At 43.2% G+C, this 25,531-nt stretch overlaps 1 protein-coding gene and 1 pseudogene across 14 annotated transcripts in view; one reads left to right on the top strand and one right to left on the bottom strand.

The window, feature by feature from the left end:
- Ogdh (oxoglutarate dehydrogenase) overlaps positions 1-25,531 on the top strand; it is a 67,202-nt gene that overhangs the window by 14,927 nt on the left and 26,744 nt on the right. For 4 of the 14 annotated variants that reach the window (XM_087583870.1, XM_087583868.1, XM_087583871.1 and 1 more), the window contains exons 3-6: positions 5,000-5,191; positions 8,605-8,695; positions 15,614-15,658; positions 24,772-24,887. In XM_087583870.1, coding sequence (XP_087439996.1) covers positions 5,000-5,191; positions 8,605-8,695; positions 15,614-15,658; positions 24,772-24,887 — 444 coding nt within the window. 14 annotated transcript variants of the gene reach the window in all.
- LOC120096860 (U4 spliceosomal RNA) lies at positions 22,007-22,076 on the bottom strand (annotated as a pseudogene).

Raw genomic sequence — 25,531 nt, forward strand, 5'->3', positions numbered from 1 at the left:
GAGACATTTCTGAGGTAGAAACTGCTGCCCTTGTTAATGTTGACCATGGGCTTTGTTCAGGTGTTAGCAGAGGTAGTGAAGGAGGGAAGAACTGGTTCAGAGAAACAACTGAAGTGGGTCGCTCAGGCTTCTTCACTCACCAGAAGATTGGGGTTGGGCAGGTTCTTGTTGATGCCACCAGTGCTGCTACTTTTCTTAGTGGGTGGCCTTCTGTCCTCCAGTTCACACTGAGCAGGGATTGGGGGCTGGGCGTGTGTGTGTGTGTGTGTGTGTGTGTGTGTGTGTGTGTGACATTTTTCCCTTGAAGTTTTTTGAACATATACAAAAGTTTCCTCTTGTGCTGGCCAGACACTGATATCTCAGTGGTAACATGGGACAGACTAATGATAAATACATAGACTCATTGTTCAGATAGATGTAGGAGACCAGCAAGGCTGGAATGTTAGGATAAAGGAGACCTTTTTCAAGATAGGGATAAATCCAGGTGTTAACAGTACCCTGTGTGAGGTGAATGACTGGGCATCTCAGAACAGGGTAGGGAAGGTGAGGGGGTGTCTAGAAGTAGGTGGCCAGCAGGTCTCTAAGGACTACAGAGACCCCAAACCCAGAGGTAGGATATTAATTGGCAGCGACATGGATGGTGGTAACAGGGTGGAACAGATGAAGGCAGGGCTGCTGGGGAAATGGGAACCATGGGTAAGACGAAGGGTGGCAGGGGCAAGAGAGAAATGGGGATGGCCTTTGACCTTCCCAAGAAGGAAGTTGTTTAAGGCTACTGGAAAGAAAGTGTGGTCAGCAGGGGCTGGCCTTGGACGTGTGTGTTTGGGTTATCTGTGACCATCCATGAGGGCCGAATAATGACCTTTACTTTCTCTTTAAAAGCTTTAACTTGTTTAAATTTACTCGGTGTATGTAGTGCGAGTTTTGCCAAGTAGGCGTAGTCAGCTTGCTGTATACTGAAGCCCTTGGTGATTACCCACATCAGAAAACCTATTAGTGTGACACCAGTCATGGTGCAAAGGGGATCTTTAGAAGCAGTCCCAACCCAGTATAGGAGCCACTCTGTTAGTGCCAGTTTGTCTTCGACAAAAGAGCCAGTGGGGCTGCTCTCCCCTTCTTTCCTCGCAGGACACTCAAGAGAACTGAGATGGACCTGCGTTGGTTGGTTCGCTTCCCTGACCTGGCTCTAGTATCAGCAGTTTGTGTCTGTTATCTTAATTGAAAATCTCTGCAGTTTTTCTAAACACAAAAGAAAGTCACAGGGAGCTGGATGGGATGCCACCATCCCCCACTTTTTACTTGTGTGCTTGGGGTCTGAACTCAGGTCTTCATGCTTGTGCAGGAAGCACTGAGCCCTGACCTTAGACCTTAGCTTCCCTACCTTGTGGGGTTTTTTTTGTTTGTTTGTTTGTTTTTTTTTGGTTCTTTTTTTTTTTCGGAGCTGGGGACCGAACCCAGGGCCTTGCGCTTCCTAGGCAAGCGCTCTACCACTGAGCTAAATCCCCAACCCCCTTACCTTGTGTTTTTAAACAGGGTCTTTTTGATTAAACTGGTTGGCCAGCAAGCCTCAGGGATAATCTTCACCTTTCCAGCATAAGAATTACAGGTGTGGGCTGGAGAGATGGCTCAGTGGTTAAGAGCACTTAACTGCTCTTCCAGAGGTCCTGAGTTCAATTCCCAGCAACCACATGGTGGTGTAATAAGATCTGGTTGCCCTCTTCTGGCATACAGGCAGAACACTTACATAATGAATAAAGCTTAAAATTAAAAAAAAAAAAATCCAGGTGCACAGGATCTTACATGGCTCCTTTATTATGAGGATCAAACGCAGGTTCTCATGATTATGTATCAGTGGAGCTGTATCCGCAGCTCTAGTGTTAAACTCTTCTTCCTGTCTCTTAGTCTTCTGAGTAGCCTGCAAAACCAGGCATGGTGGCATACCATTAGAATTCTAACACTCTTAGGAATGGAAGCAAGAGGGTAAGAACTTCAAAGCCATCGTTGGCTGTGTAGCAAGTTTAAGACCACCTGAGACACATGAGACCTTGTCAGAAAATAAAAGAAGAAATCATTCTTGGCATTTAGTTTAGTAGTAGAGAGCCTGCTTTGTATGCGAGGCCCTGGGTTTGATTCCTCAGCCCTGCAGGCTGCTATGAAGGTAAGAAGATGGTTTGGGCTGTACTGCTCTTCACGGGCCAATTGCTGACAGGGTTGGACTAAGTAAGCCAGCTTCTGTGGCTTGTTTAGAGTGATAGAGCCTTCCCGAAGGTCTATATAGAAAGAGCTGCTTGTTGTTAGTTCATGCAGTGCTGGGTGGGAGAGGGTTGGATTATCTCCTGCCCAGTTTGCTGCTACATTGGGAAGGCTTTTACTGAAGGCCTGTGTAGGCCAGGGAGAGCTATCTAATGATTTCTTGGACTGTGTATTATGAGGATGGGCCACTAAACCATGTGGTCCATGGTCATCTCTTCTTTTAGAACGAGGATAGACACCCCCATGTGCTGTCATTGATCACCTCTGCTTCTAGCACAAGGATGGACAATTGAGGTTCTCTGGTCACCTCTGCTTCTAGCACAAGCACCTATAGCCAGGTATGCAGTCCTTATTAATGTCTGCTTCCGGAAGAAGAATAGACAGCCAAAGTATGCTGTCATTGGCCATTTCTGCTTCCTTTTTTTTTTTTTTTTCCGGAGCTAGGGACAGAACCCAGGGCCTTGCACTTACTAGGCAAGCGCTCTACCACTGAGCTAAATCCCCAACCCCTAGGCCATTTCTGCTTCCAAGACTAGGGATCTTGGTTGGACCTGCTGGAAAGGCTCCACGCAGTCAGAAGCACCTGGGGATTTCCATCGAGTTCTTGTATAGTCACCCTTTAGATGCCTCATGTAGAGCCTGACAGGGTCTGAGTGGGATGCTAACAGTCCTCTGTTCCATTCCCCTCTACCACCTCAGTAGAAATTTTGTTTTCTCTCACATTAGAGAAAGAGCCAGAGTGAATTTTGGTGGAAGCCAAATTGATAGAGGAAGATTGAGATCCTGGTTTTGAGAAATTTACATCCTGAAATTGCAAATACTTGATAAGCTCCTTTGAAAGGAAAGTTGTAATTCTTATGATGTTACACACAATCAGCTTAGTGTGAATGTTTCTGTAATAAGGTTTCATGGTGGGGATCTGAAGATAACATCAGACCTCTCTTCCCCATTGAGTTCCCAGTAATTAATTAACCAGAAAGCTTATAATTGTTATAAAAATTTTCATTGGAGTATAGTTTATAGAGTACAGATGTCATTTTAAAGTACAGTCTTTACCATATTCATAAGGCTGTGCAGTCATATTCCCAGTGTTTAATGTTTGCTTGTTAGGTGTCGAGAGAAGGTTTTACTGTGGAGCCTTAGTTTACCTTAAACTCACTCTGTAGACCAGGCTGGCTTCTAACTCACAGAGACCACCTTGCCTCCGCCTCTGCAGTGCAAGAATTAAAGGTGTGCACCACCACGCCCGGCCCAAATGGCTGTGGTGTTTTGTTTTGATTGTTTTCTTTCCTTTTTAAAGATGTATTTATTTTTATATGCATTGGTGTTTGTGTGCATGTACATCTGTGAGGATGCCAGATCCCCTGGAACTGGAGTTGCAGACAATTGTGAGCTGCCATGGGGGTGCTGAGAGCTGAACCCAGGACCTCTGGGAGAGCAGTCAGTGCTCTTAACTGCTGAGCCATCTCTCCAGCCCCCTTAAAAATTGTTTCAATGAATACCAAAGGAATATGTTCTTACTGTGGCATTTCAGAAAACCTTTCATAAATATTTTAGAATGAGAGACTATCCTGCTCAGTAAGAGTAAGGCTTTTGTGTAGCTGCAGAGCCTCCTGGTTTATATACCAAGAATTTATAGATAGATTCATAAATCAGATGTACCTGGTTATCATTATGAAAGAGCTAAGTCTACAAAACCCAGATGACCAGATTGGGTGGGGTAGGTAGGAGGGTCAGTGGCAGATCACTTGCCTAGCATGTTTAGGGCCTGGGGTTTGATTTCTAGCATGAGAAAACAATTACTTTATTAAGTCATCTTTACCAGTTGCCCCAGGCACAGACAGAATCCCTTTGATAGGCAGACATCCCCACACCATGAAAACATCTGGGAATGTCTCTGTAGAGATTGCAGGAAGGCAGCACAGAAGTCCAATAGAATAGTCTCATTGCAGAGGAGGCAGTGTCTGAGCTTTCAGAGGTGCGCTATGGTAGCATGAGCCTGTAACCCCAGCACGGGGAAGACGGAAACAAGCGGATCTTGAATTCAAAGCCAAATAGTAACTCCCATAGTCAGAGACTTCCCTCAAACTCACCCCGAAAAAAAAACTTGTCTTTTAACAATTTTTTTTTCTTTTTCTTTTTCTTTTTTTCGGAGCTGGAGACCGAACCCAGGGCCTTGCGCTTGCTAGGCAAGCGCTCTACCACTGAGCTAAATCCCCAACCCCAACAATTTATTTTTTTCTCCATGAAATAAGTCTTCATCTCTGTCTCTAAACTTGTAAGGGGCTAATGAGATGGCTTAGCAGTTAGGAGCACTCAGAGGCCTTAGTTTGGTTGCCAACTCCACATTGGGCAATGAATAACTACCTGGAACTACATTTCTAGGACATTCAGTACCCTTCCTGGCTTCCACAGGCACATACATGGTATACATACAGGTAAGCAAGCATGCACATATACACAGAAATACAAATAGGCAAAAATTTAAATATATAAAATATATAATATATTAAATATAATTATAAAATATATAAAATGTATATATCTTTAAATATTTTAAAATTTACATCTTGTGTAAGGTGGATTAAGTAATAATATATAATTTTCAATACAAAATGCAGGATAGATTATTGAAATCTAAATAAAAATAGGAATGTAAGGATATGGCAATGTTGCCTTCTTGCAGAGGACAGTTGTATATGACATTTAAGGAAGACTCAGGTAACTGTGCTTTTTTTGTCTTTAGTCATGGGACATTTTTTTCCGAAACACCAATGCTGGAGCCCCACCGGGCACTGCCTACCAGAGCCCCCTTTCCCTGAGTCGAAGCTCCCTGGCTACCATGGCTCATGCACAGTCCCTGGTGGAAGCACAGCCTAACGTCGACAAGCTCGTGGAGGACCACTTGGCGGTGCAGTCTCTCATCAGGGCGTATCAGGTGAGCAGGGTTGTGAACCTCTTATGGAATACAGTGTCCCCTGGCCCTCTCTGGGTGTGCATTGTCTTACTTCTCTTCCGAGTCCAGCTGTTTCCTCTTTGCTTCGATCTTAGTGAGGCTAAATCAAGTACAAGAAAACAGAAGCAAGACGCCTAGTTGAGCAAATCTTCAGGTTTAATGTCTGTCTCATAGCCCAAGGCAAGGCAGGATATCCGCAGGCATGGAAAGTGAGGTGCTCACAGCTGATGAGAGGGCAGTGCTGTGGGTGGATCGATGTCCCATCGCAGTTAACAATTGAATAGTGTGCAAAAGTAAATCCACACAGTTTAGAGACAGAAGCCAGAGGGTGGAGAAGAGGAACTGAGTCTGCAAAATGCGGGTGAAATGAGGAGGTCATACCTAAATTCTGCCAGTAAGCAGCCAGCCTCACACATATGGGCAGCAGGACTGACTGGGCTTTTCCTTGTCCTTCCTGTATCCAAGCACAATAAGCAAAGATCTTCCTCATGCCCACTTCTGTTGGGAAGCCAGAATTGAGACATTAAAATAGACATAAGGAGGAAAAGTACAGAAAAACAAGCCAAGCAGCTTCCTTCTAGAAGCTCCAGTGGGAGTGAGTTCAGGCCCCACAGCCTATTCTAGAATGGATGCTGGAGCAGCAGCAGCCCAGGAGCTTGCCTTGAGCTCTTGCTTCTGCCTCATGCTTCAGTTCCCTGTGGTGGTTGCTCAGGACCATCCTGGGTCCTCAGTCTACTTCCTGCCATGCTCTCCCTTGAGGACTCTTCTTGGGACATGTGTGCTTACATGGGAAGAAGTACAGAATGCTGTAAATACTGTAGTCCTGACTACATCCTTCATACAGTTGGCTACAGTAACATTTTGAATTTGGTTCTCCGGTGACTTCTCAGCACTTGCTGATCTCATATTGCTAGCAAGAACTTGTGACAGAAATATCTAGAACTTAAAAAAAACAAACAAACAGGGGCTCGGACCCCATATGTATAACAATGCCAAGCAACCAGAGCTTCCAGGGACTAAGCCCCTACCCAAAGACTATACATGGACTGACCCTGGACTCTGACCTCATAGGTAGCAATGAATATCCTAGTAAGAGCACCAGTGGAAGGGGAAGCCCTGGGTCCTGCTAAGACTGAACCCCCAGTGAACTAGATTGTTGGGGGGAGGGCGGCAATGGGGGGAGGATGGGGAGGGGAACACCCATAAAGAAGGGGAGGGGGGAGGGGGATGTTTGCCCAGAAACCGGGAAAGGGAATAGTACTGGAAATGTATACAAGAAATACTCAAGTTAATTAAAAAAAAAAACAAAGGAAAACACCTGAAGGAATTTTCTGAGCATGGTGACTGACACACACTTTTAATCCCAGCACTTGAGAACCAAAGGCAGGTGGGTGGATCTCTGAGTTTCAAGTCAGCCTGATCTACAGAGTGAGTTCTGGGCCAACCAAGGCTAAATAGTAGACTCTGTCTTAAAACTAATTACATATTTAAAAAATTGAAAAATGAATAGGATTTCCCCACAGTATCCTGCTGTTGTAGTAAATATTTAATCCCAATTTGGGGTTTCTACCCTGCCTTTGATCATTCTGTTCCCAGAAGAAAAACATAAAACCTTTACATTTATGATAAGACTTTAAAGCACTAGAGCTGGGCAGATGTCTACCCTCTAAGCTAGTAGTCCACCTCCCTATCAATAGCCCCAAGCTACATCTGCCCTGTTCTGCCTGGGCCACTGCAGCCTAGGCCCTGTGGCCATGTTTTCACCATTCACTTACCCCAAGGAGTCTTCTCCTCGCTCCACCTTGTCCTCTCTTCATGGTCCCTGCCTCAACCAACTCTCCCCATCTCTCCTCTGCCCAGCTACAGGCTGTAGGCATTGTTATTGACCCATCAGGGATAAGTTGGGGGAAACTTACATAGCATCACTGGGTCTAAGTAAGGATCTCCTCATCCCTGAGGCAGCCAGGGCCAGTGTTTGGCATACACAGCAACAGACCAAACCTCATCAGTTTAAATTAAGGAGCAAGGTGTGTGCAGCAGAAGCTGGTAAATGTGAGCATTCACCTATAGGCCTAGACCTTCGGGTGCAGAATTCAATATTGTAATACATAGCAACAGAATAAGCTTAACACCCTGTCCCTTTCTGTTTTGATGGTGTTGGAGGTTGTGTACAGCACATAGATATAGGTGTGGTTTGTAGGAACTCTACCACTGAGCTAGTTCCCATCCTCTGATTTTTAATTTTGTATTATTTTATGCGTCTGGATATTTTGTGTACATGTATATATGTGCACCACATGTGCCTGGTGCCCATAGAAACCAGAAGAGAGCATTGGGTCCTCTGGACCTAGAGGTACAGGTGGTTGTCTGCCCCCATGTAGGTGCTGGGAATGGAACCTGGGTCGTATGGAAACTCTTTAAGTGCTGAGCAACCTCTCTAGGCCCATCTCCTGTGTTTCTAAATTCAAATCAATTGCTTTTTAATCCATGCAGTAGTCATTAGGCTGTAACCCTTACTCCTTCACACACAAAAATAGACAGATAATGTAATAATAATATATTGTAAGCAGACCTTCTAATAAGATGGTGCCTTGTTTATACCCTTTTGAGTCATAGCCTAAGCTTTCATTTCCCTCCTCAGGGAAGTAATTATCTTCATACTGGAGTAACAATTCTCCCAGCATATCTCATTTCTATTGATCTAGAAAACCTGTAAGGATCCCAGGATCACTTTTCAAATATCCAAGTTTATTATAACTTGAGAAATTTGTTCATCTTTTTATCCTTATAAAAGAGCAGTTATACGCTGTGTGTGTGTGCGTGCGTGTGTGTGTGTGTGTGTGTGTGTGTGTGTGTGTGTGTGTGTGTGTGTGTGTGTGTATCATACTGGGAATTGAAGCAATGGCTTTGCTCTCCATGGAGCTTGAGCTGCACGTACCCTTAGCTCTCTTTATGCTGAGACAAACTCTAACTAAGTTGCCCGGGTAGGTCTCAAATTTTTGATTCTTTGCCTCAACCTTGTTTGTAGGTTAGATTATAGGGCTGTGCTACCAGGCCCAACTCATAGTAATGCATTTTAAAATAAACTGTTCTAAACTGTTTTAAAAAAAAACAAATTCTGGGGCTGGAGAGATGGCTCAGAAGTCAAGAGCCATCTTGACTGCACTTCCAGAGGTCCTGAGTTCAATTCCCAGCAACCACGTGGTGGCTCACAGCCATCTGTAATGAGATCTGATGCCCTCTTCTGGTGTGTACTCATGTAGTCAATAATTCTGTTGTATGGGTTCATTGAGCTATGTTCCTGTCTAAGAAAGATTTGTATGAATTATAAGTCTTTTACCCCTCCCCACAGCTCATTGGATCTGCTTAATGACTTGCTTGTGTTATTATTCCAGGTCAGGGGTCACCAAATTGCAAAACTTGATCCTCTCGGAATTAGTTGTGTAAATTTTGATGATGCTCCGGTAACTGTTTCTTCAAACGTGGGTGAGAATTAATATGTAAATGCTAATTTTAATGTAATTTTACTTTTTTTTTGCCCCTTCCCTCTTTTTTTTCTCCTGTCCTTTTGTGTGTGTCCTTCCCTCTCATCGTTGGCCCACTCATAGATACGAGGGCACCATGTAGCACAGCTGGACCCCCTGGGGATTTTGGATGCTGATCTGGACTCCTCCGTGCCCGCTGACATTATCTCATCCACAGACAAACTTGGTGAGGGTCTGCGAGCAGTCAGCTGCGCTGCTTGAGCTCCTCTCGCTGTGCACAGCCTGTGCTAGCCAGGACATCCAGACAGAAGGGAAAGACTCTTAAGTTTCCTTTGTTCTGATCACTTGAAATTCAGCAGTAATATAGTCTTAGTGTATTTAAAGATAATATTTATCTCAATTTTCAGCCAGATTGTTTTAAGTCTCAATCTGGACAATTTTTTTTCAAAGGAAGGTTCTGTGGTACCGAGAAAACCTGGCCAACTGCTTCAGACAGTAGCTCTTCTGACTCCAGCTTTTCACATCCTGCACAACACTGCCTTTCACAAGGCCACTGATGAGCCTTGCAAGGCTGCTGTTGTCGAGACTGTCCTGTTCTGGAGTTTGGTGGGGCCTGGTGGGGCTAGAGGGTGTTCATATTCCAAAGGAACCAGTTCCAGAGCAAGGTGTGCTATCTGGGTCTCCTGATTTGTAAAAGCTGGTGATCACACTGAGGAAACTTTGGGAGACGTTCCCTACAGCGTCAGGAGACCAGGGCCTTGGGGAGGTGCATGTGTGGAGAATTGGGGTTTTGTCACTGTTGCCAGAAGATATGCCACCCTGTACCTGCTCCTCCCTGTGAGGTGAATCGGCATTGCAGTGCTCACTGAAGCTGCTTCAAGTTAATTTGCTATGTCACCATGCTGCTAACCTGTACTAAAGAAACAACGATGTGACTAATTACGAAATGACCAGAGTGCTCACAGCAGGCACCTTGCATGCTAATGAATCGATGATCACCAACTTGCTAATACTCTTGGGGAGAAGGTAAAATTAGTGTCCTTGAAGGCACTTTGAGGAATAGTTTCTGGGGCGTTGCACACACCCTGTGGTCTTCCAGGCATTGGTGAGTTGTAACCAAGGATTTGGATATTAATCAGCTACAGTTAGACAGTGGACATTATTGATGTTGGAATTGGCATTTACAGCTTATAAATTGTTCTTTCATTTTCAAAAACACTCATGGATATTACAGGATTTCCTCTATATTATATACCCTTTTAGCAGACTTGGGAAATATGTAGAAAAATAAACATTTTCTTTTTCTTGGTAATCTACACAAAAAACTTGTATTCTCAGAAGGTATAAGGTGGTATTGGGCCAGTCACTCAGTGACTAAGAACGCTTGAAGTACAAGCATGAGGACCTAAGTACAGCTCTGTGTAAAGCCACATGCAAGGCCACATGAGCATGCGATGCCAACACTGTAAAGAGATTACTGGGGTTTTGTTGTTAGCCTAGCTGCAGGTTAAGTGAAAGACCACATCTCGAGGAAATAAGGCAGAGATACCCAATGACCTACTGTGTACACACACACACACATTGAGTGAACGAGGGAGGGGGTGGAGAGACCTCTCCCACCAGCAAACAAGCATGAGAAGAACTTGTTTATGGTAAACTCCAAAACAGAAAGTTATCCTTATTGGATAAGAGGAATTCTAACTTCAATGGCTTGCGTTAAGGAAGAAATTATGAGCCAGGAACCATGGACAAAGACCAACTACTTGAGGCTAGCCAGATGGCTTGGCAGGTGCTTTGTGCCAAGCCTGACAGCCTGAGTCTGGTCTCTGGAGCCCGCGTGGTGGAAGAAGCACTACTACTGCGAGTACTGCTCTGACCTCGTAGTGTGTACACACAGACAGACAGACAGACAGACGGACACCCATGCTGGCATTTAGATGACAGACAGACAGACAAGTAAATGTAAAGACAGTCTAACTTCTGTCTACCTAGTGTTGGAATCAGATTCAGGATCGGGGTGTACTTCCAAAGTCTGTCTCCTTCCAAGTGCTGGCATTAAAGGTTTATGTCACTATGCTCTGGATGTTCAAATAGTTTTCAGAACCCAGCAAAACACTTGCATGTATTTACCACCTTATTATAAAGGCTATTTTAAGAATGTAAATAATCAGTCAGGTGAAGAGAAGCTGAGGGCAAGTCTGGAAGTGTCTCAGGTACTCTGTAGCATGGATTTGGAGTACACCACCATCTTGGCATGTAGACAAGATTCTGTTCAGCTGTCACATGTTTCACAGTACATAGCCTGCAGTACACTATCCTTGTGGGTTTCTGTGTAGACTTTATTGCACGGGTGTGATCAAAGCAAGGACCGGCATGCTAAAATGCAGTTGGATACCAGGGACTTAATGCTTACATTTTCTTGGCATTTCTTCCTCTCAGGCATAGGGCAGGAACCTTCTGAAATGAGGCCTGAACTGCGATCAGAGGGTAGATCAAAGATGTTATGGTCAATTGTGATAGGAAGACTGGGGAAGATTAAGGATCTTTATGTTCTTCTACCTTGAGAAAGAGGAACTCTGTATCTGTGGCTTAACTTGGGCAGAAAGTTATGAGTCAGGAACCATGGACAAAAACATAAACATAAAATATCATGGGAGGAAAGTAGAGGAACTCCTCTGAATCTGACCAAATAGGGCCAAATTCTGGATGTAGACTTGGGTTTGAGTTCACCCTTGCTCTGGGATTCAGTGATGAAAATTTTGTGCTCATACGACTGGTCTCTTTGCATGGTTTCTAGGTGTTCTTAGTACCTTCTCCCTCTGTGTCATCCTTCCACTAAGTGGGAATCCCAAGACTCTTCACTCTTCTGTTTGTATCCTATCAGTTCAGTGACTACTCTGAACCTTCTCCTGTAGGGTCCTCTTCATGAGCTTGGTTCAGAGTGAGCCACTGACTGTGGACTTCTTACCCCACTTGTAAACAGAAGCACTCTAGGAGCCTCCTCTGAGGAGCACCCCCCATAGCAGTCAGGCTAGAGACCACAAGGGTTAGTTTTCCATTGATAATAAAAAATTGTACTAGAGAGAAGCAGAGGAAAAACTGGCCCTTCTCTCTACCCTTGGAACCTGCATTAAAACGTAGCTCTATCTGTGCATTAAATAATTGGGGGCCTTCAGGCTACCCCCCCCCCTCAGACTTCTAGGTCAAGGCAAGCTTAGCAGTCCTTGAAGAGTTAAAAACCTAAAGGAATTCCAATAGAGTCCAGCTCCTAAGTCTCTATTCTAGTAGTCTGCCCTGCCTTTCTCCCCTCCCCCCGCACCCCAACACCCTCCTTGGGGCTTAGCTTCATATCCACTTTTTCATGTCCTCAGTGTTGTTGTGCTTCTGTGAGGATCATAGTTGAAGACTTTATAAATCATAAAGCTCAAGTGCATAGAAATAGCTCAGCGCTCTCTGAGATCCTCTTCACAACTCCCTGTGACAGGAGCATGTGGATAAGCTAAGATTCAGGGGTGAGAAAAGGACATTTGATGTTGTGTGGTGTGTTTGTTTTTAAGATAGGGTCTCATATCACCCAAGCAGGCATAGGACTTGCTCTGTAGTCCAGGCTGGCATCGAACTCCTGAGTTTTCTTGTTTTCATCTCCCAGGTTCTGAAATTACAGAGATGTACCACCTGATCCTGTAAGTTTTATTTATTTTAATGAGTAAAATTATAAACCCCTAAGCAGATCTTACACTCTCTGTATAGTCATGGCTGGTCTGAAACTTACGGTTTTCCTGCCTGGGTTTTGCAAGTGTTGGGTTAATGCAGCCCTTTGCCACCATGATCACCTTCCTCCTAAAGTCCATCCATCAAATTCAGGGCCTCTAGTAAGCAGGGCAGATACTCTACCATTTAGCTACATCCCATCTCTGATACTCTGAATTTTAAATAATGTGACATAAAGATATTTGTAAGTTAAAAAGGTGTCAGTTGTTAGATGTGTGAAACTGTAGGAAAAGTAGTTTGAACAACCACCTTTGATGTACATAGGTCTGATAGAAGTTTAGACAGCACACAAATCCCAGCATCTCCTTTTTCTTGAAATACTAACTTTGTAATCCCTGACTGGATGACCTTAAGCTAGATACTTAACCTCTGTGTCTCAAGTCTCCTCATCTTTAAGGCAGATGTGCCGATCTCACCTAAGGCTAAGAGTTAAGCTGTGTATAGAGGAGCATGCCTGTATCACGAGCTCTCTGTGTAAGCCAGGGTGATCCTCCTGTCTCTGGGATCCCGCCCGGGCTTTTGTTTGTGAGCCAGCATACCTGGTACCTCTCTCCTTCCTGTCTGTCTCCATGCCTTCCACTTCTCCCCTGACCCCTCAACTAGGCTGGGCTCAGAGGGCCCTGCTGCCTCATCCTCCTGAATAACTAGGACTGGGCTTTTCATTAAGAATTTTGGGTTATATTCCATGGTTGTACTCATGGTGTCTGGACTAGGGATACATTTTTCATGTGTGCAGGGTTGTGGACTTCCCTTTAGGACACATTTCCTGTCCTCCACAGCCATGGTTTGCTCCATGTGTTTTCTGCTTCTGTTGTAGTGCAGGTAAGGCATCCCATGGCCTCCTGGCAGGAAGATCTTTGAGGCTTTCCCTAGATGACTCTAAAGAAGGCTCATGGGTTGAGGTACCAAGGTAGAAACGAGTGTATATTACAAAATGACTGAGTTGTTATGAGTGGACAGGTCTAGACAGTGCGCCTCCATCATTGTTGTCCTTTGGAGATAGACAGCTTAGCCAGAAGCCGTCAGCCCGCAGGGCTGGCTGCAGCAGGGCTGGCTGCACTGTGGCCCTGTTGTTTCGGGCTTTGCATTCTGTGCTAGTCACTTCTTTCTTGCTCAGTTTGCCATGGGGGGGTGGGGGGGTGACATCTTGTTCTCATTATCTTTCGACCTCAGTTTTTCCTTTCAAGTATTGTATCCAAACTAAATTCCTGCTTAAAACTGCCATCGGATGTGACTTGTGTTACGTATTCCATGGTAACTTCTCACACGGACATAATGACTATTTTTCCTAATCTTCCTTAGGTATAATTAAAGAATTCAAATGAACATTTTGTCAACAAATATAAGGAAAATGTGAAAATTCTCAAACATACTGTACGTTTAGTGTTTGTAAATTCTTAATAGTATTAAGATATGAGCTTACATTTAGTTTAAAAGTCAATTTTAATTTCAAAATTATGTCAGAATTTCAGCTACTTAAATGAATGTGCATTTGCCTGTGTGGCATTGCACACAGTATACCAGTGTTTCTGTATCCTCCTGACTTCCTTGAGGCCTTGAGAAGGATGAGCTGGAAACTCAGTGTGAACCCTCAGTTTGTCTAGAGTTTATTTGGTGGTGCAGTCATTCTTACCGCTCAGACTGGTCTCAAAACCATGTACTCAGACGACCTCCTCCATCATTTCAGGTGGCTGCAACTACACCTGTTTGCCACACCTCCTGGTTCTGCAGTTGCTTTCTCATCACAGTTTTGGATTTTACCAGCTTGTTTAGCATTGCCTGCTGTGTAACGTCAGGTAGCTGGAGAGTAGCAGCCGAAAGCTTCCTTAGGTGACTACAGTCAGGTCTCCTGAAGCTGTCTGTATTCAAAGGCCATCAAAGCCGCTAGTGTTCAACAGGGATTTCCTGTGTATGCCTAAGAACTGGTAAATCTATCACATTCACCCCATACGTGTCCTTACCTTCTCCAGTGACAGGTCTACACTAAACGTCATTGCTGAGAAGACCTGAAAGCACTCAGGTACACTGGGACACAGTTGTGCTCTCTATAAATGACAGCATCACTCTTTGGCTGTGTCCTTTGTCTTTGTTTTCAAATTACAAAAGAGATAAAAGTATCAGTGTACCCAGTGCCTAGAGAGCAAGCAGTATCCCATATGGTATTCAGATATTTTTAACAAGATGGGCAATTTCAGTTCCCTTTGAGACCTTCCCCTGTGTCTGAGCTCTTCAGGATCAAGTTGCTGACCTGGTCTGTCTGGATTCTAAACTTAAAATGGTCACCCTCACCTTAAGCAGAGCATTGCTGCTTTTGCAAAGAGCTTGGTGCTCAGGTCTTAGATGCATGCCGCTGCTCACTGGGACCTATTCAGTTTGAACCTCTGCTTGAAGGGAAGTAAGTACCTGGCTGCCCTCGTAGGCACACCCTGGCCACGTTCTGGGTGGAGAGTTTTATATACCTGGTAAATGTTTTGAGCTTCCCTAGTGGCCAGGAAAGTTGGGGTAGAAACACCTAAAAGCTCAGAGGTAGAATGCAGTGTAAGGTGTACATAGCTGTGTGTTGTTAAGGATCATAGGGTGTTGGATTCTTCTGTTCCAGTTCTGCCACCTTGCACAGGGAGACTAAAGATCCTCTTACTCTTCCAGCCGACTTCCCTGAATCCAGTTCTAAAGGCCGCCACTTCACATCAGCTCTCTTCACTTTCTCTCCGTCTTCAACCACATAGTGCTCTAGAAGCGCATAAATGACAGTGGCTTCTTAGAGGTTAGGATCAAATGATGCTGCCTGGTGGCTTTCCAGTGTCAGGAAAGTGGCCTTCCTGTCCCTTGGTTTCCCTTATGCCAGCTCTTCTGTAAACATGTCCACATTTATCAGAACAGGTCTCTGCAATTGAACCCCAGATCACAAAACTCATCCTTGTATCCTTTTGTGTGTGTGTGTGTGTCTGTGTGTCTGTGTGTCTGTGTGTCTGTGTGTGTGTATCTCCATGTCTACCCATCTGTCCATCATCCCTCCATTGGTATTACGGTGTCTGTGTTGCCTATCTCTATGGTGATGGGATAGAATTTTGGTGTTGAGGTTTGAAACTAACTCTCATCTGTCTTTTTCCTTCTGCGCTCACCCATGCTACCCCACTCTGCCTCTCAGATCTTGCAGTTTTCAAGGAGCGACTTCGAATGCTAACAGTAGGAGGTATGAAAATAATGAGCCTTTGACCTTTCTGGAGTTGAGGACTTCATTTGATTAGTATGTGCAACTTTTCCTAGCATGTGATTTTGGGAAAGTTGACACAACATCTATCAGTGTTTTCTGTTTTAAAATATTTTTTTCCCTTTCACTTAGTTATTAACCTAGTAGAACTGTGCCCTGGTGTAGGCTTGTTTCTGCTCATTTTGTGTTCTGAAGAGCATTTCCATCGTATATCCACGTGCTTTACCTCCACTGTGCTGTAAACGTCCATCTGCAGCATTATTCACCCTTAGCTCCTGCAGGAGCCAGCTGGGAGCCTGAGACCGCATTAGCTCTGCATGGTGGCTTGTCCTCTCCTCTCTGTTGTTTGTGGGTTTGCTAGACTCTGGATTCCTTCAGATTCAGCTTCCGGGCCTTTTGAACAAGGTTTCTAAACTGTCCTCTGATTAAAAGAAAACCAGAGTATTAGTAAAAACTTTCTAGGGGTACTTTGTGACCCTTGTTTCTGTGGAGAATGCCCTTGAGGAATCCAGAGTTGAGGTGCTGGGGCCATCTGCCTGCTATCTTCTCTACCTTTGCCTCACTCTCACGGCCAGTTTCTTTCTCTTCAGTCTTCTCTTAAGACATTTTTCTTTCCCTTTGTCTTATTCATAATATCTATGAATTATTAAACTTGCATTTTGAGACAAATGAAGACTCGTGCAGCTGTAAGAATTAATGACTTTCATAACCTTTAATAGTATTCCCAGCAGTATCATGACTGTAGCACACATCACACCAGGGTCAAGCCTCACCCTGCCACAAAGCTTGACGCCTGGGAGCTGCTCTTGTCTTCTTCATTTCTGTGATGTTGTCAGTTATGACTGCTATAGAAATGGGACTTCAGTATTCACATTTTGAGATTGGCTATGTAGAGACACCCCAAGTTGTTAGTGTCTTAATGATGAATGCTATCACATGGTATGGAAATGCAGTTATTTTAAAGGATCTACATGGTAAAGACTTCTGATCTTCTACAAAGCACAAAGATTTTATTTTTGTGATGTACACTTTATTAAACTTTTCATCCTGTTGTGCTTTTGTTGTCAATTTTAACTTTTCCCTTAGCCTTAGGATCCCAGAGTTCTTCCCTCATATATTCCGATTGGCTCAGTGGACTGCACCCATAATCATACCACTGGGAGAGCAAGGCAGGAGCGTTGCTTTAAGTTTGAGACCAGCCTGGGCTATAAATTTTTTTTTCTTTTTTTACACTATGTTAAATGAGTCTAGAATACATTTCAAATGTGTTTATATATAAGATCAACGTTTAAATTGAGATTTATTTAAATATTTACTCTGCCTGTAGTCGCTAATTGTTTTGACATTGTTAGCTGGAAAGTCTGTCTTGAGTGAGATTTAGTAGACTCTGGCTGGTGGGTTAGGGCACCTGCAGCCAAGCCTGACGAAGCCGATTTCATTCTTGGGACTCAAATGGTGGAGGAAGAGAGCCTTTGCCTCCACACGCGGGCCTTGGAACATGTGTGCCTCACACACACATGACTATGCATAATAAAATTATTTTAAGGGGCTGGGGATTTAGCTCAGTGGTAGAGCGCTTACCTAGGAAGCGCAAGGCCCTGGGTTCTGTCCCCAGCTCCGAAAAAAAGAACCAAAAAAAAAAAAAAATTATTTTAAAAGTCATCCGGTCTTATCTGTGTGGATCTACTTTAGACTTCAGATTTTTTTTTTTAGTTGTTCATATCCTCCCACCAATTTCACATTTAGATTATTATGATTATTACGCTTTATTTTTACCATTATTCTGACAATTTTAGAGTCTTTTAGAATAAGTGTTTCTGTCTACATGAAGCCTTATGTTGTTAGGAATTAGGTTAAAGTTACAGGGAAATTGAGAAGTGTCCCTCCATGGTTCATTTCTTCTAAGCTGTAAATTACCTGAAGAATTTATGACATTCCCTTTTTATCTGTTTGATATCTCGAGGGTCTTTAGTGACAGCATGGTTCATTCACAACCTGACTTGTGTTGCCCTTGTCTGTGTACAGATCTTAGAGAAGCAGTCCTTCGTTTCCCTGGGTTTTCGCTGTCTTGTGCTCTTCAACCCTATCAATTTCTGTTCTTTTAGTTTTTATGCCTGTCTGTTGGGTTCTGTTTGTTTTTCCCTCTTAGTCCTAGGGCCGGGGTTAGAAACAGATTATTGATTAAAGCCCTTTTTTGTTTTTGTTTTTTCTGATGTATATATTTTTCTACTTTAAGTACCCCTTTATATTTCCCGCAAGCTTTGATAAATTCAGTGCCCACTCCCACACTTGGTGTTTTGTGTAGTTTTGAATACCTTTAGTTTATTTAGAAGTATTTATTGTTTAGTATCTAGGTATTACTGGTTTCTAATTTGATTCTCTTAGGATCGCAGTCCTTCTACATACGTTTGTTAGTGTTAATGGCCTAGTCTGTCACCTGTCTTCATGTGTGGCCCATGGTCATTTGGAAAGAGTGTTGTTTGTTATTCAATGGAGTGTTCTGTAAACATCAGTTTGCTCTTGTTTGAAGTTTGTTCTCCTAGAGCTAGTAATCTTTTGATTTTTTTTTCTAAGTACTCCTGAGACAGACGGATTTTGAAATCTTCCAATTTTACCTAGCTAAATTTGTCCATTTCTCCTTTGACTTTCTTATTCATTTTTAGTTTAGATAGTTTGTAGCTTTTTTTTTCCCTCAAGACATGGTTTCACTGTGTAGCCCAGGTTGGCTTTGAACTTAGGCTAGCCTCTAAACTTGTAGCAATCCTCCTGCCTTGTCCTCAGTGTTGTGAATCCAAGCTTTTAATATATTAAATGTATATAAAATCTGCTGCTTGTGCATTTAGAGTTGTTGTCTTCTCAGTATATATATTGACTCTTTTGTCATAATATATCTTTCTGTGCTTCTAATAATGTTTTACTCTGAAGCCTACTTTATCTGACACTGTATTCCCAACTTTGTACTGGCTTGATGTTACATAATATATTTTTCTGATATTTTCCATCTATTCATGTCACAGTATTATAAGTAAGTTTCTTATAAACAGTCATATGCGTAGGTCCTAGTTTTTCTATGGACATTTATTTTGTTAGTTTTTAAAAATCTACTCTGCCAATTCTTTTTATTTAATGTTATTATATTTAGTATGGCTACTGATATATTAAGAGTAGAAGTATACTATTTTTTTTCTTTTTGTTTTGTTTTATTTTATTTTTTATTATTTTTTTTTATTAACTTGAGTATTTCTTATTTACATTTCGAATGATATTCCCTTTCCCGGTTTCCGGGCAAACATCCCCCTAATCCCTCCCCCTCCCCTAGAAGTGTACTATTTTATTCTTTCCTGTTTTTTGTGTTTTTCATTTTGTTATTGGCATTGTTAGTGTCAGCCAGGGCCCTGGAAGCCATAACAAGGTAGGTGCAGAACTCATCCTCAAAAAGGCCAATTAAAGAAAGTAATGGTGAAAAACAGAAAACAATTTATTCAATGTGGTCACACTGGGAAGAGGAGTAAAGTGGTGGCCCAGTGGCCCTCCTGAGACCATCTCTGGGATCCTAACATAAAGTCAGTCTAGGTTTAAGTAGGAGGGTGAGCGCTATGCATAACTCAGAGGCCTGGTCAAGCTGTGTCCATCATCATCTCAGACCTGCTCTCTGACAGGCTGTCAGTCTCCAGGTGACAAGTCACTGCCCAAGCACCAGGCTCCAGCTTTTCCTTTCTCAGGAAGAACTCCTGGGAAATTCCAGTTATCTTGTATAACCAAAGGAGGGTTATAAGTATCACTACAGAGTATCTTTATTCTTGCAAAGCAGTTAAAAGAATTCTGGCTTTTACCTTCTCGTCAACTATAGATCTTTAGAGAAATGTTATGAGAGGCAGGCAGGAGAGGGGCATGTGCAAGCCATGGTACAGATATGGAGACCCAAGGACAACTTAGGATTTACTTCTCTCCACCCACCTTTCCATGCCTTCCGAGAGGTAAACCCAGGTTGTCAGTCCGGTGTGGCAAGTACCCACTGAACCAGCCCCTGGATTTCTAAACTCTTATTTTAAACCCTGTCTTTATGAGCGGTTGTCATGTAGCTCCTTTAGCTGCTCTGTGTATTACATTATGTAGACAGAACTCAGCCAGAGTAGAACACTTACCTCCTTTCATCTCCATTTATAAAGTGTCAGTCGTAGATACTTTTTCTACATACATTTGAAATGGAGCCACAGTAGACAGTGTCAGACAGTCGCCTCAACCACCACTATTTAGCGGACCCACGATCAGGAGTGATCAGGAGAGTCTGTTACGTTACTCCTGCTTTGCGTGCTGCTTCTTTGTAAGATTGCTTCTTTTTCTTGTCTCCTCTGTCTGAAGAATTCATTTCCTTTGCCCATTCTTTTAGGGCCATTCTTTGTGCTCCTAGCTGATTCTCAGGGGCAGGGGGATTGTTTTGTTTTTCTTTCCTGAGAATCTTTTCATTTCCCCTTGCTTTGTTTGTAGGATTCTGAGTAGAGAGATGTGATATCTTTCAGCTATGGAGCAGTGTACTACTTTTTTCTAACTTTCAGGACTTATGTTGAGAAAGCCTCTAAATCCCTTTCAGTTTTGTTTTGTATCATTTCTCTCTGTAAGTGGAGACTTTCCTTGGTTTTTAATTTTCTCAAGTTACACATTTTGGCATCGGTGCCTTATCCTGTGGATTCAACCAGCTTTCTCAATCTGGAAATTTAACTCTTTTGATATATTTAAGGAAGTTTCCAGCCATTTTCTAAGCACCTTTTCAGGTACTTTCTTTCAGAAATTTGCCCCACATGAATGGAAAATCTTTAATTACATTATCACATGTCCTCAGTGCTTTTTAACGTTAGCTTTCATCCAGTCGGTGGGCATCTGTCTTTCCTTCTTCAGACCCGTAAGTCTCTTTACCCGTGCCATTGAGCCCGTCTGGTGAAATTTTTTGTGGGGTTTTTATTGCCTTTTTAAAAATGTATTTAGTCATATTTCTGTACATGAGATGCTACAGTACATCTGTGGAGGTCAGAGGCCCCTTTGCAGAAGTCAATTCTCTCCACCGTCTGGGGACTAGTCTCCGATCATAAGGTTTTGGTGGCGGACACTTTTTCCTATTGAGCCATCACACTGGCCCCTCCATCTGGTGTTTTAATATGTTTTCAGTTTTTGCCAGGAATTTCAATTTGTAAGTCAGCTTTTTTGTCACTGTATTTATAATTACTCATTGAGATAGTTTTGTGCTGGCTTTATTTGGTTCTTAGGTAATTCTAACATCTGTATCTGGGATGAGTGTTGGCTATTGCGTCTCACTCATTCTGAAATATTCTTGCTTAGTTTTGCTTTTAGTTTTTGTTTGGATTTTGTTTTGTTTTATTGTTTGAGACAGGATCTTGTCACATAGACCAGGCTGTATGTCAGACTCACAGGCCCTCCTTTTGCCTCCAGATGTGGAATTAAAAGTGTGCACCACTTCACTTCATTCTCCTTCTTTCCTTTTACTTCTTGTCGTGCAGGGGTTTTATGCCTACCTTTTAAGGGCTCCATTTCTATTTTTTATACAGTAGGCTTGATAGTGATGATCGCTATTTATATTTTTTCGGCTTTTTCATGTAGCCCAGGCTAACCTCAAATTCGTTGTGTACCCGAGGCTGACCTTGACCCCTTACTCACCTCCTCCTCACCTCCCAAGTGCTGGAATACACTGCCATGTCGGTCACCAAGTGTAGTGTGTAGTGTGTAGGGATACGGGGACAGCTTGAAGGAATCCGTCCTCTTCCACTTCACGGGACTAGGTGATCAACTCATTCATAAGGCTTGGTGGCAACCACCTTCACCCACTGAGCCATCTTACCAGCTCTGTTGTGTTTTAACATTTTTTTAATAGAAACAAAGACATTTTGGTATTGTGGATTTTGGAATCTTATATAGGTCTGTCATAACAGCCCTCTGGACAGGCTTCTGTCAGGAGCACTGCCTTGTTCCTGTTTTATCCTTGGAGAGGAGGATGTTTTAGACTCAGGCTTGGGTCTTCCCTAAAGACTCAGTGTGGATGCTCAGGTTGTAACAAGTAGAGAGAAACAGTGGGACAGCGTGCAGCAGGGATCGCCTCACGTTTTCTGGTCCTGTGAAGCCCCCCCCCCCCCCTGATCTTCACATAGAGCAGCATTTGTGGGGCTTTGCTGTCTGTACTTCCTGAGATTCCTCTGCTGCTCGTTCTCTACTCCCTGTCTGGGATGTGGGAGCAGAAGAGACCCCAGGACGTCCCTGGCTGTCTTTGCCTTCCTTCGCCCTTTCAACAGGGCTCCTTTACCTTTGTTTGTTTGTTTCTCCTTTTTTCCACTAGCAATAATCGCGCCTCAGATAAACCTCATTGGCTACGATACTGCCACTGCGCAAAGCTTGTTTTTCTTTTTTTAAAGTCTAAAGTTTGTAGTTAGAATTAGTAGGGGGCTGGGGATTTAGCTCAGTGGTAGAGCGCTTGCCTAGGAAGCCCAAGGCCCTGGGTTCGGTCCCCAGCTCCGAAAAAAAGAACCAAAATAAAAAAAAAAAAAAGAATTAGTAAAGAAACAGAAAGAAAGGTGATTTTTTTTTCCCACCTCCCCAAAGCAGGTGTACGGGTTTCATTTCTCAAATGACTGAAGATCTAGAAGTGGGTCCAGCACTTCTGATGCTGATCAGGGAGGCACAAGAGCTGTGAGTTAGCACGGAAGGTTTTACATATACCTGAAGGAGGGAGCATCAAGAGCTCATCCCTTGGGGTTGGGGATTTAGCTCAGTGGTAGAGCGCTTGCCTAGGAAGCCCAAGGCCCTGGGTTCGGTCCCCAGCTCCGAAAAAAAGAACCCAAAAAAAAAAAAAGCTCATGCCTCCTCCATCAGATCTTCATGCTGGTGGTGCAGCAGCACAGTTGTCATCTGCAGGTGAATGTGTGCCTGGTTAACATCAGTCACACCTGGATACTCTGCACTGAATAGTGTACTGTTTGACACTCTGGTCCACTGATCGTCCACTGATCTGGACATTTCCAGTGTTTTGTCTTGTTTTACTTGGTGGTTGTTGCTGGTTTGTTTGAAATACAGTCTTCCTGAAACCAACACTGATCTTGAGTTCCTGATCCTCTTGCCTTCATCTCTGAAGTGTTGGGATTACAGTAACCATGCCCAGCCTGGGCTGAGTTTTGTAAACCTAAGATGTTTCTCAAAATAATTGTATAAACCAAGCATTTAGGAGGCTGCTGCTGGAGGCTGCTGCTGCTGGATCAAAGCTGGTTTAATCTGTATAACATGAGCCCACCTTAAAAAACAAAACTACAGAAAAAAACTTAGTTTTTCTCCATAAATACCATGGAGTTGTGGCTTACAAGCTGGGTTATAAGAGGCAAGAGCTTTGTGCTTCCAGATGCCCATAGCTGCTGGTCCTTTATTGATGATATATAATGGAAGTGAGTGAGTGAGCCTAAGTAAACCACTTTCACCACCTTCTTCCTTCAGGCTTGGTGTTGTGGGGAGGGGAGTTGGGGGGTTTTGTTTGTTTGTTTTGGGGGTTTGTTTGTTTTTTGTCTTTTGCTTTAATGAAATTAAAGGGGCTTAGGGAAAAATATACCTTGTTTTTGAAGACTTAAGGATATAATACTACCCCAGCTGCATAGTGGTGTGCGTCTTTAATCCCAGCACTCAGGAGACAGAAATAGGCTTATCTCTGAGTTTGAGGACATCTAGGGCTATGCACAAAGACCCTGCCTCAAAAAAAGAGGGAAAGAACATAATTTCCCAACCTAGCTTGAAAGAAACATGAAGAGATTGATTCCTGGGCCACTGATGTTAAAGACTGACAAGGAGTTTTTATAAATCCCCCCTGAGAAGCAGCCATGGTGGTGCACACTGTAATTCCACTCCAGAGGCAGAAAGACTACAGAACATTCAAAGCCATCCTGGTCTACATAGCAAGGCAAGTTGAGAGCTAAATAACAACTGTCAGGGAGCAGAGCCACAAAGTCACCTGGAGATTTGTGTCCCTGCTTATGCTTGCAGGCTTCTGGCATCATTCTGGTTCCCTGATTCATAGGTCTCACAGCAGCCTTAGTTACACTTAACTCAGGCAGAAACGAGACTGCTTTTATCTCAGGCCATCCAATGCCAGGCTCTGCATGTTGTCTGCTGGTTCAGCTTTCATTCTGGAGCCTGAGAAAGTGCTGGCAGCAGGTATTCAAGTGCTAGTGACTTACACTGTGCTCTTTGCTCTTCTTGAATTGATACATTATTTCAGAGTAAGTGCCAAACTGGAAACAAACTAATGGTATCATTTGATAGTTTGCTCCTTTAATGATTTCAAGATGAAACAAGCATGATGCTCAAGAAAAGAGCCTCCTACTGTTCTTTCCAGTTTGAAACAGCTTTCAGATGAAGAGGCCTCTCCCCTGTAGAGACTGCTTCAGGGAGCATAGATAGTCAAAGTGAGGGTTAGCTCTGTAATAGCACTGCAGAATATCCCTGGAATGTCTAGCAGTTTGGATGTTCCAGGAGAAGAGGCTTGCCCTTAATCCAAGACTGTTTCCCTTTCTCTGCTGCCCTAGTTGTATCCTGAAGAACAGGTCTCCCACCAGCCGCTTGGTTCCCAGTGACTATTTCTCCCTCACATTGGAGACCCAGCTTGGTCACTCACTGTGTAATATGTACTCACATTACTGTTAAATGACTCATGTATATGGTCTGCTATTCTCTATCAGTTCCCCATTTTCTACTCTCTTAACTTTTTATTTACTTTTTGATTGATTTCTTTGACTCCTTCCACCTCTCCAAATTGGCTTTTATCTTTGGACTTTGAAATAAATTTAACTCTAAATTGTAAATAATTGCCAAATACTAGACTAATATGTGCATAATCGCTTTATTCTGGTTTACCGAGTAATAATCTTCGTGTGTAGTTATTAAGGTTTCTGCTTCTGATGGTAAATATTGTTTGTTTTCATATACATCAGGGGTATGTGATATTTCTTTTCTTTCTTTCTTTTTTTTTTTTTTTTTTTTGCTCATTGGGGCATCCCTTCCTATAAACTGTGACCCCTGCATGGCTATGCCTTATCCCTCATCATCTGTAGGGTTCTATGGCCTACACGAGTCTGACCTTGACAAGGTCTTCCACTTACCCACCACCACTTTCATCGGGGGACAGGAGCCAGCACTTCCTCTTCGGGAGATCATCCGTCGGCTGGAGGTAAGAGCAGTTATTAGGAAAAAGTCTAACAGATGTTAGACCTGGCTATGTGTTTGGTTTTGGTCCTATGTTTTTAGAAACTGAAAGATAACCTTTTTTGTTTTTCTGTTTTATAGCTAGAAACCTACTTTTTGGTTAAAAAACATTAAAAACCTGTTTTCAGATTCCCTAGATTTTTTTTTCAGGTGCAAGTTGTCAGCCTGGAAATTTCTTCTACCTTTGTACAGGCCTGGAGTACCACTCCTTCCTTTCAGTTCTCCGTCCCTCTGTTTTTTCTTCCTTCCTGAACTTATCAGTATTCAGGGGACCCGCTTACATGTACTACAAGCAGCAGCTGAGAGCCTGGCCTTGGGCTGCTATGTGCCGCCCATCTCTCTTGGACAAGTTATTGCCTCTGTTCTGTATATAAGGGTAATTGTGGTGCCTGTTTCAGAAGGGAGTAGATTTGCTGAGAGGCCCTGGCCCATTATTAACTATTGAGCGCTAACTATTGGCTGGATGGTGGTGGTGCACACCATCAGGAGGCAGAGGCAGGCAGATCTTTGAGTTTGAGGCTAACCTGGCCCACAGAACTTGAAGTGGGCAAAATGCCTGGACAACTTTTAACTGTCAAAATGATGTGTTTAATATATTGGCTCAAATAA

This window comes from Rattus norvegicus, chromosome 14 (genome assembly GCF_021556685.1).
Source record: "Rattus norvegicus strain SHRSP/BbbUtx chromosome 14, alternate assembly SHRSP_T2T, whole genome shotgun sequence".
NCBI lineage: Eukaryota > Metazoa > Chordata > Mammalia > Rodentia > Muridae > Rattus > Rattus norvegicus.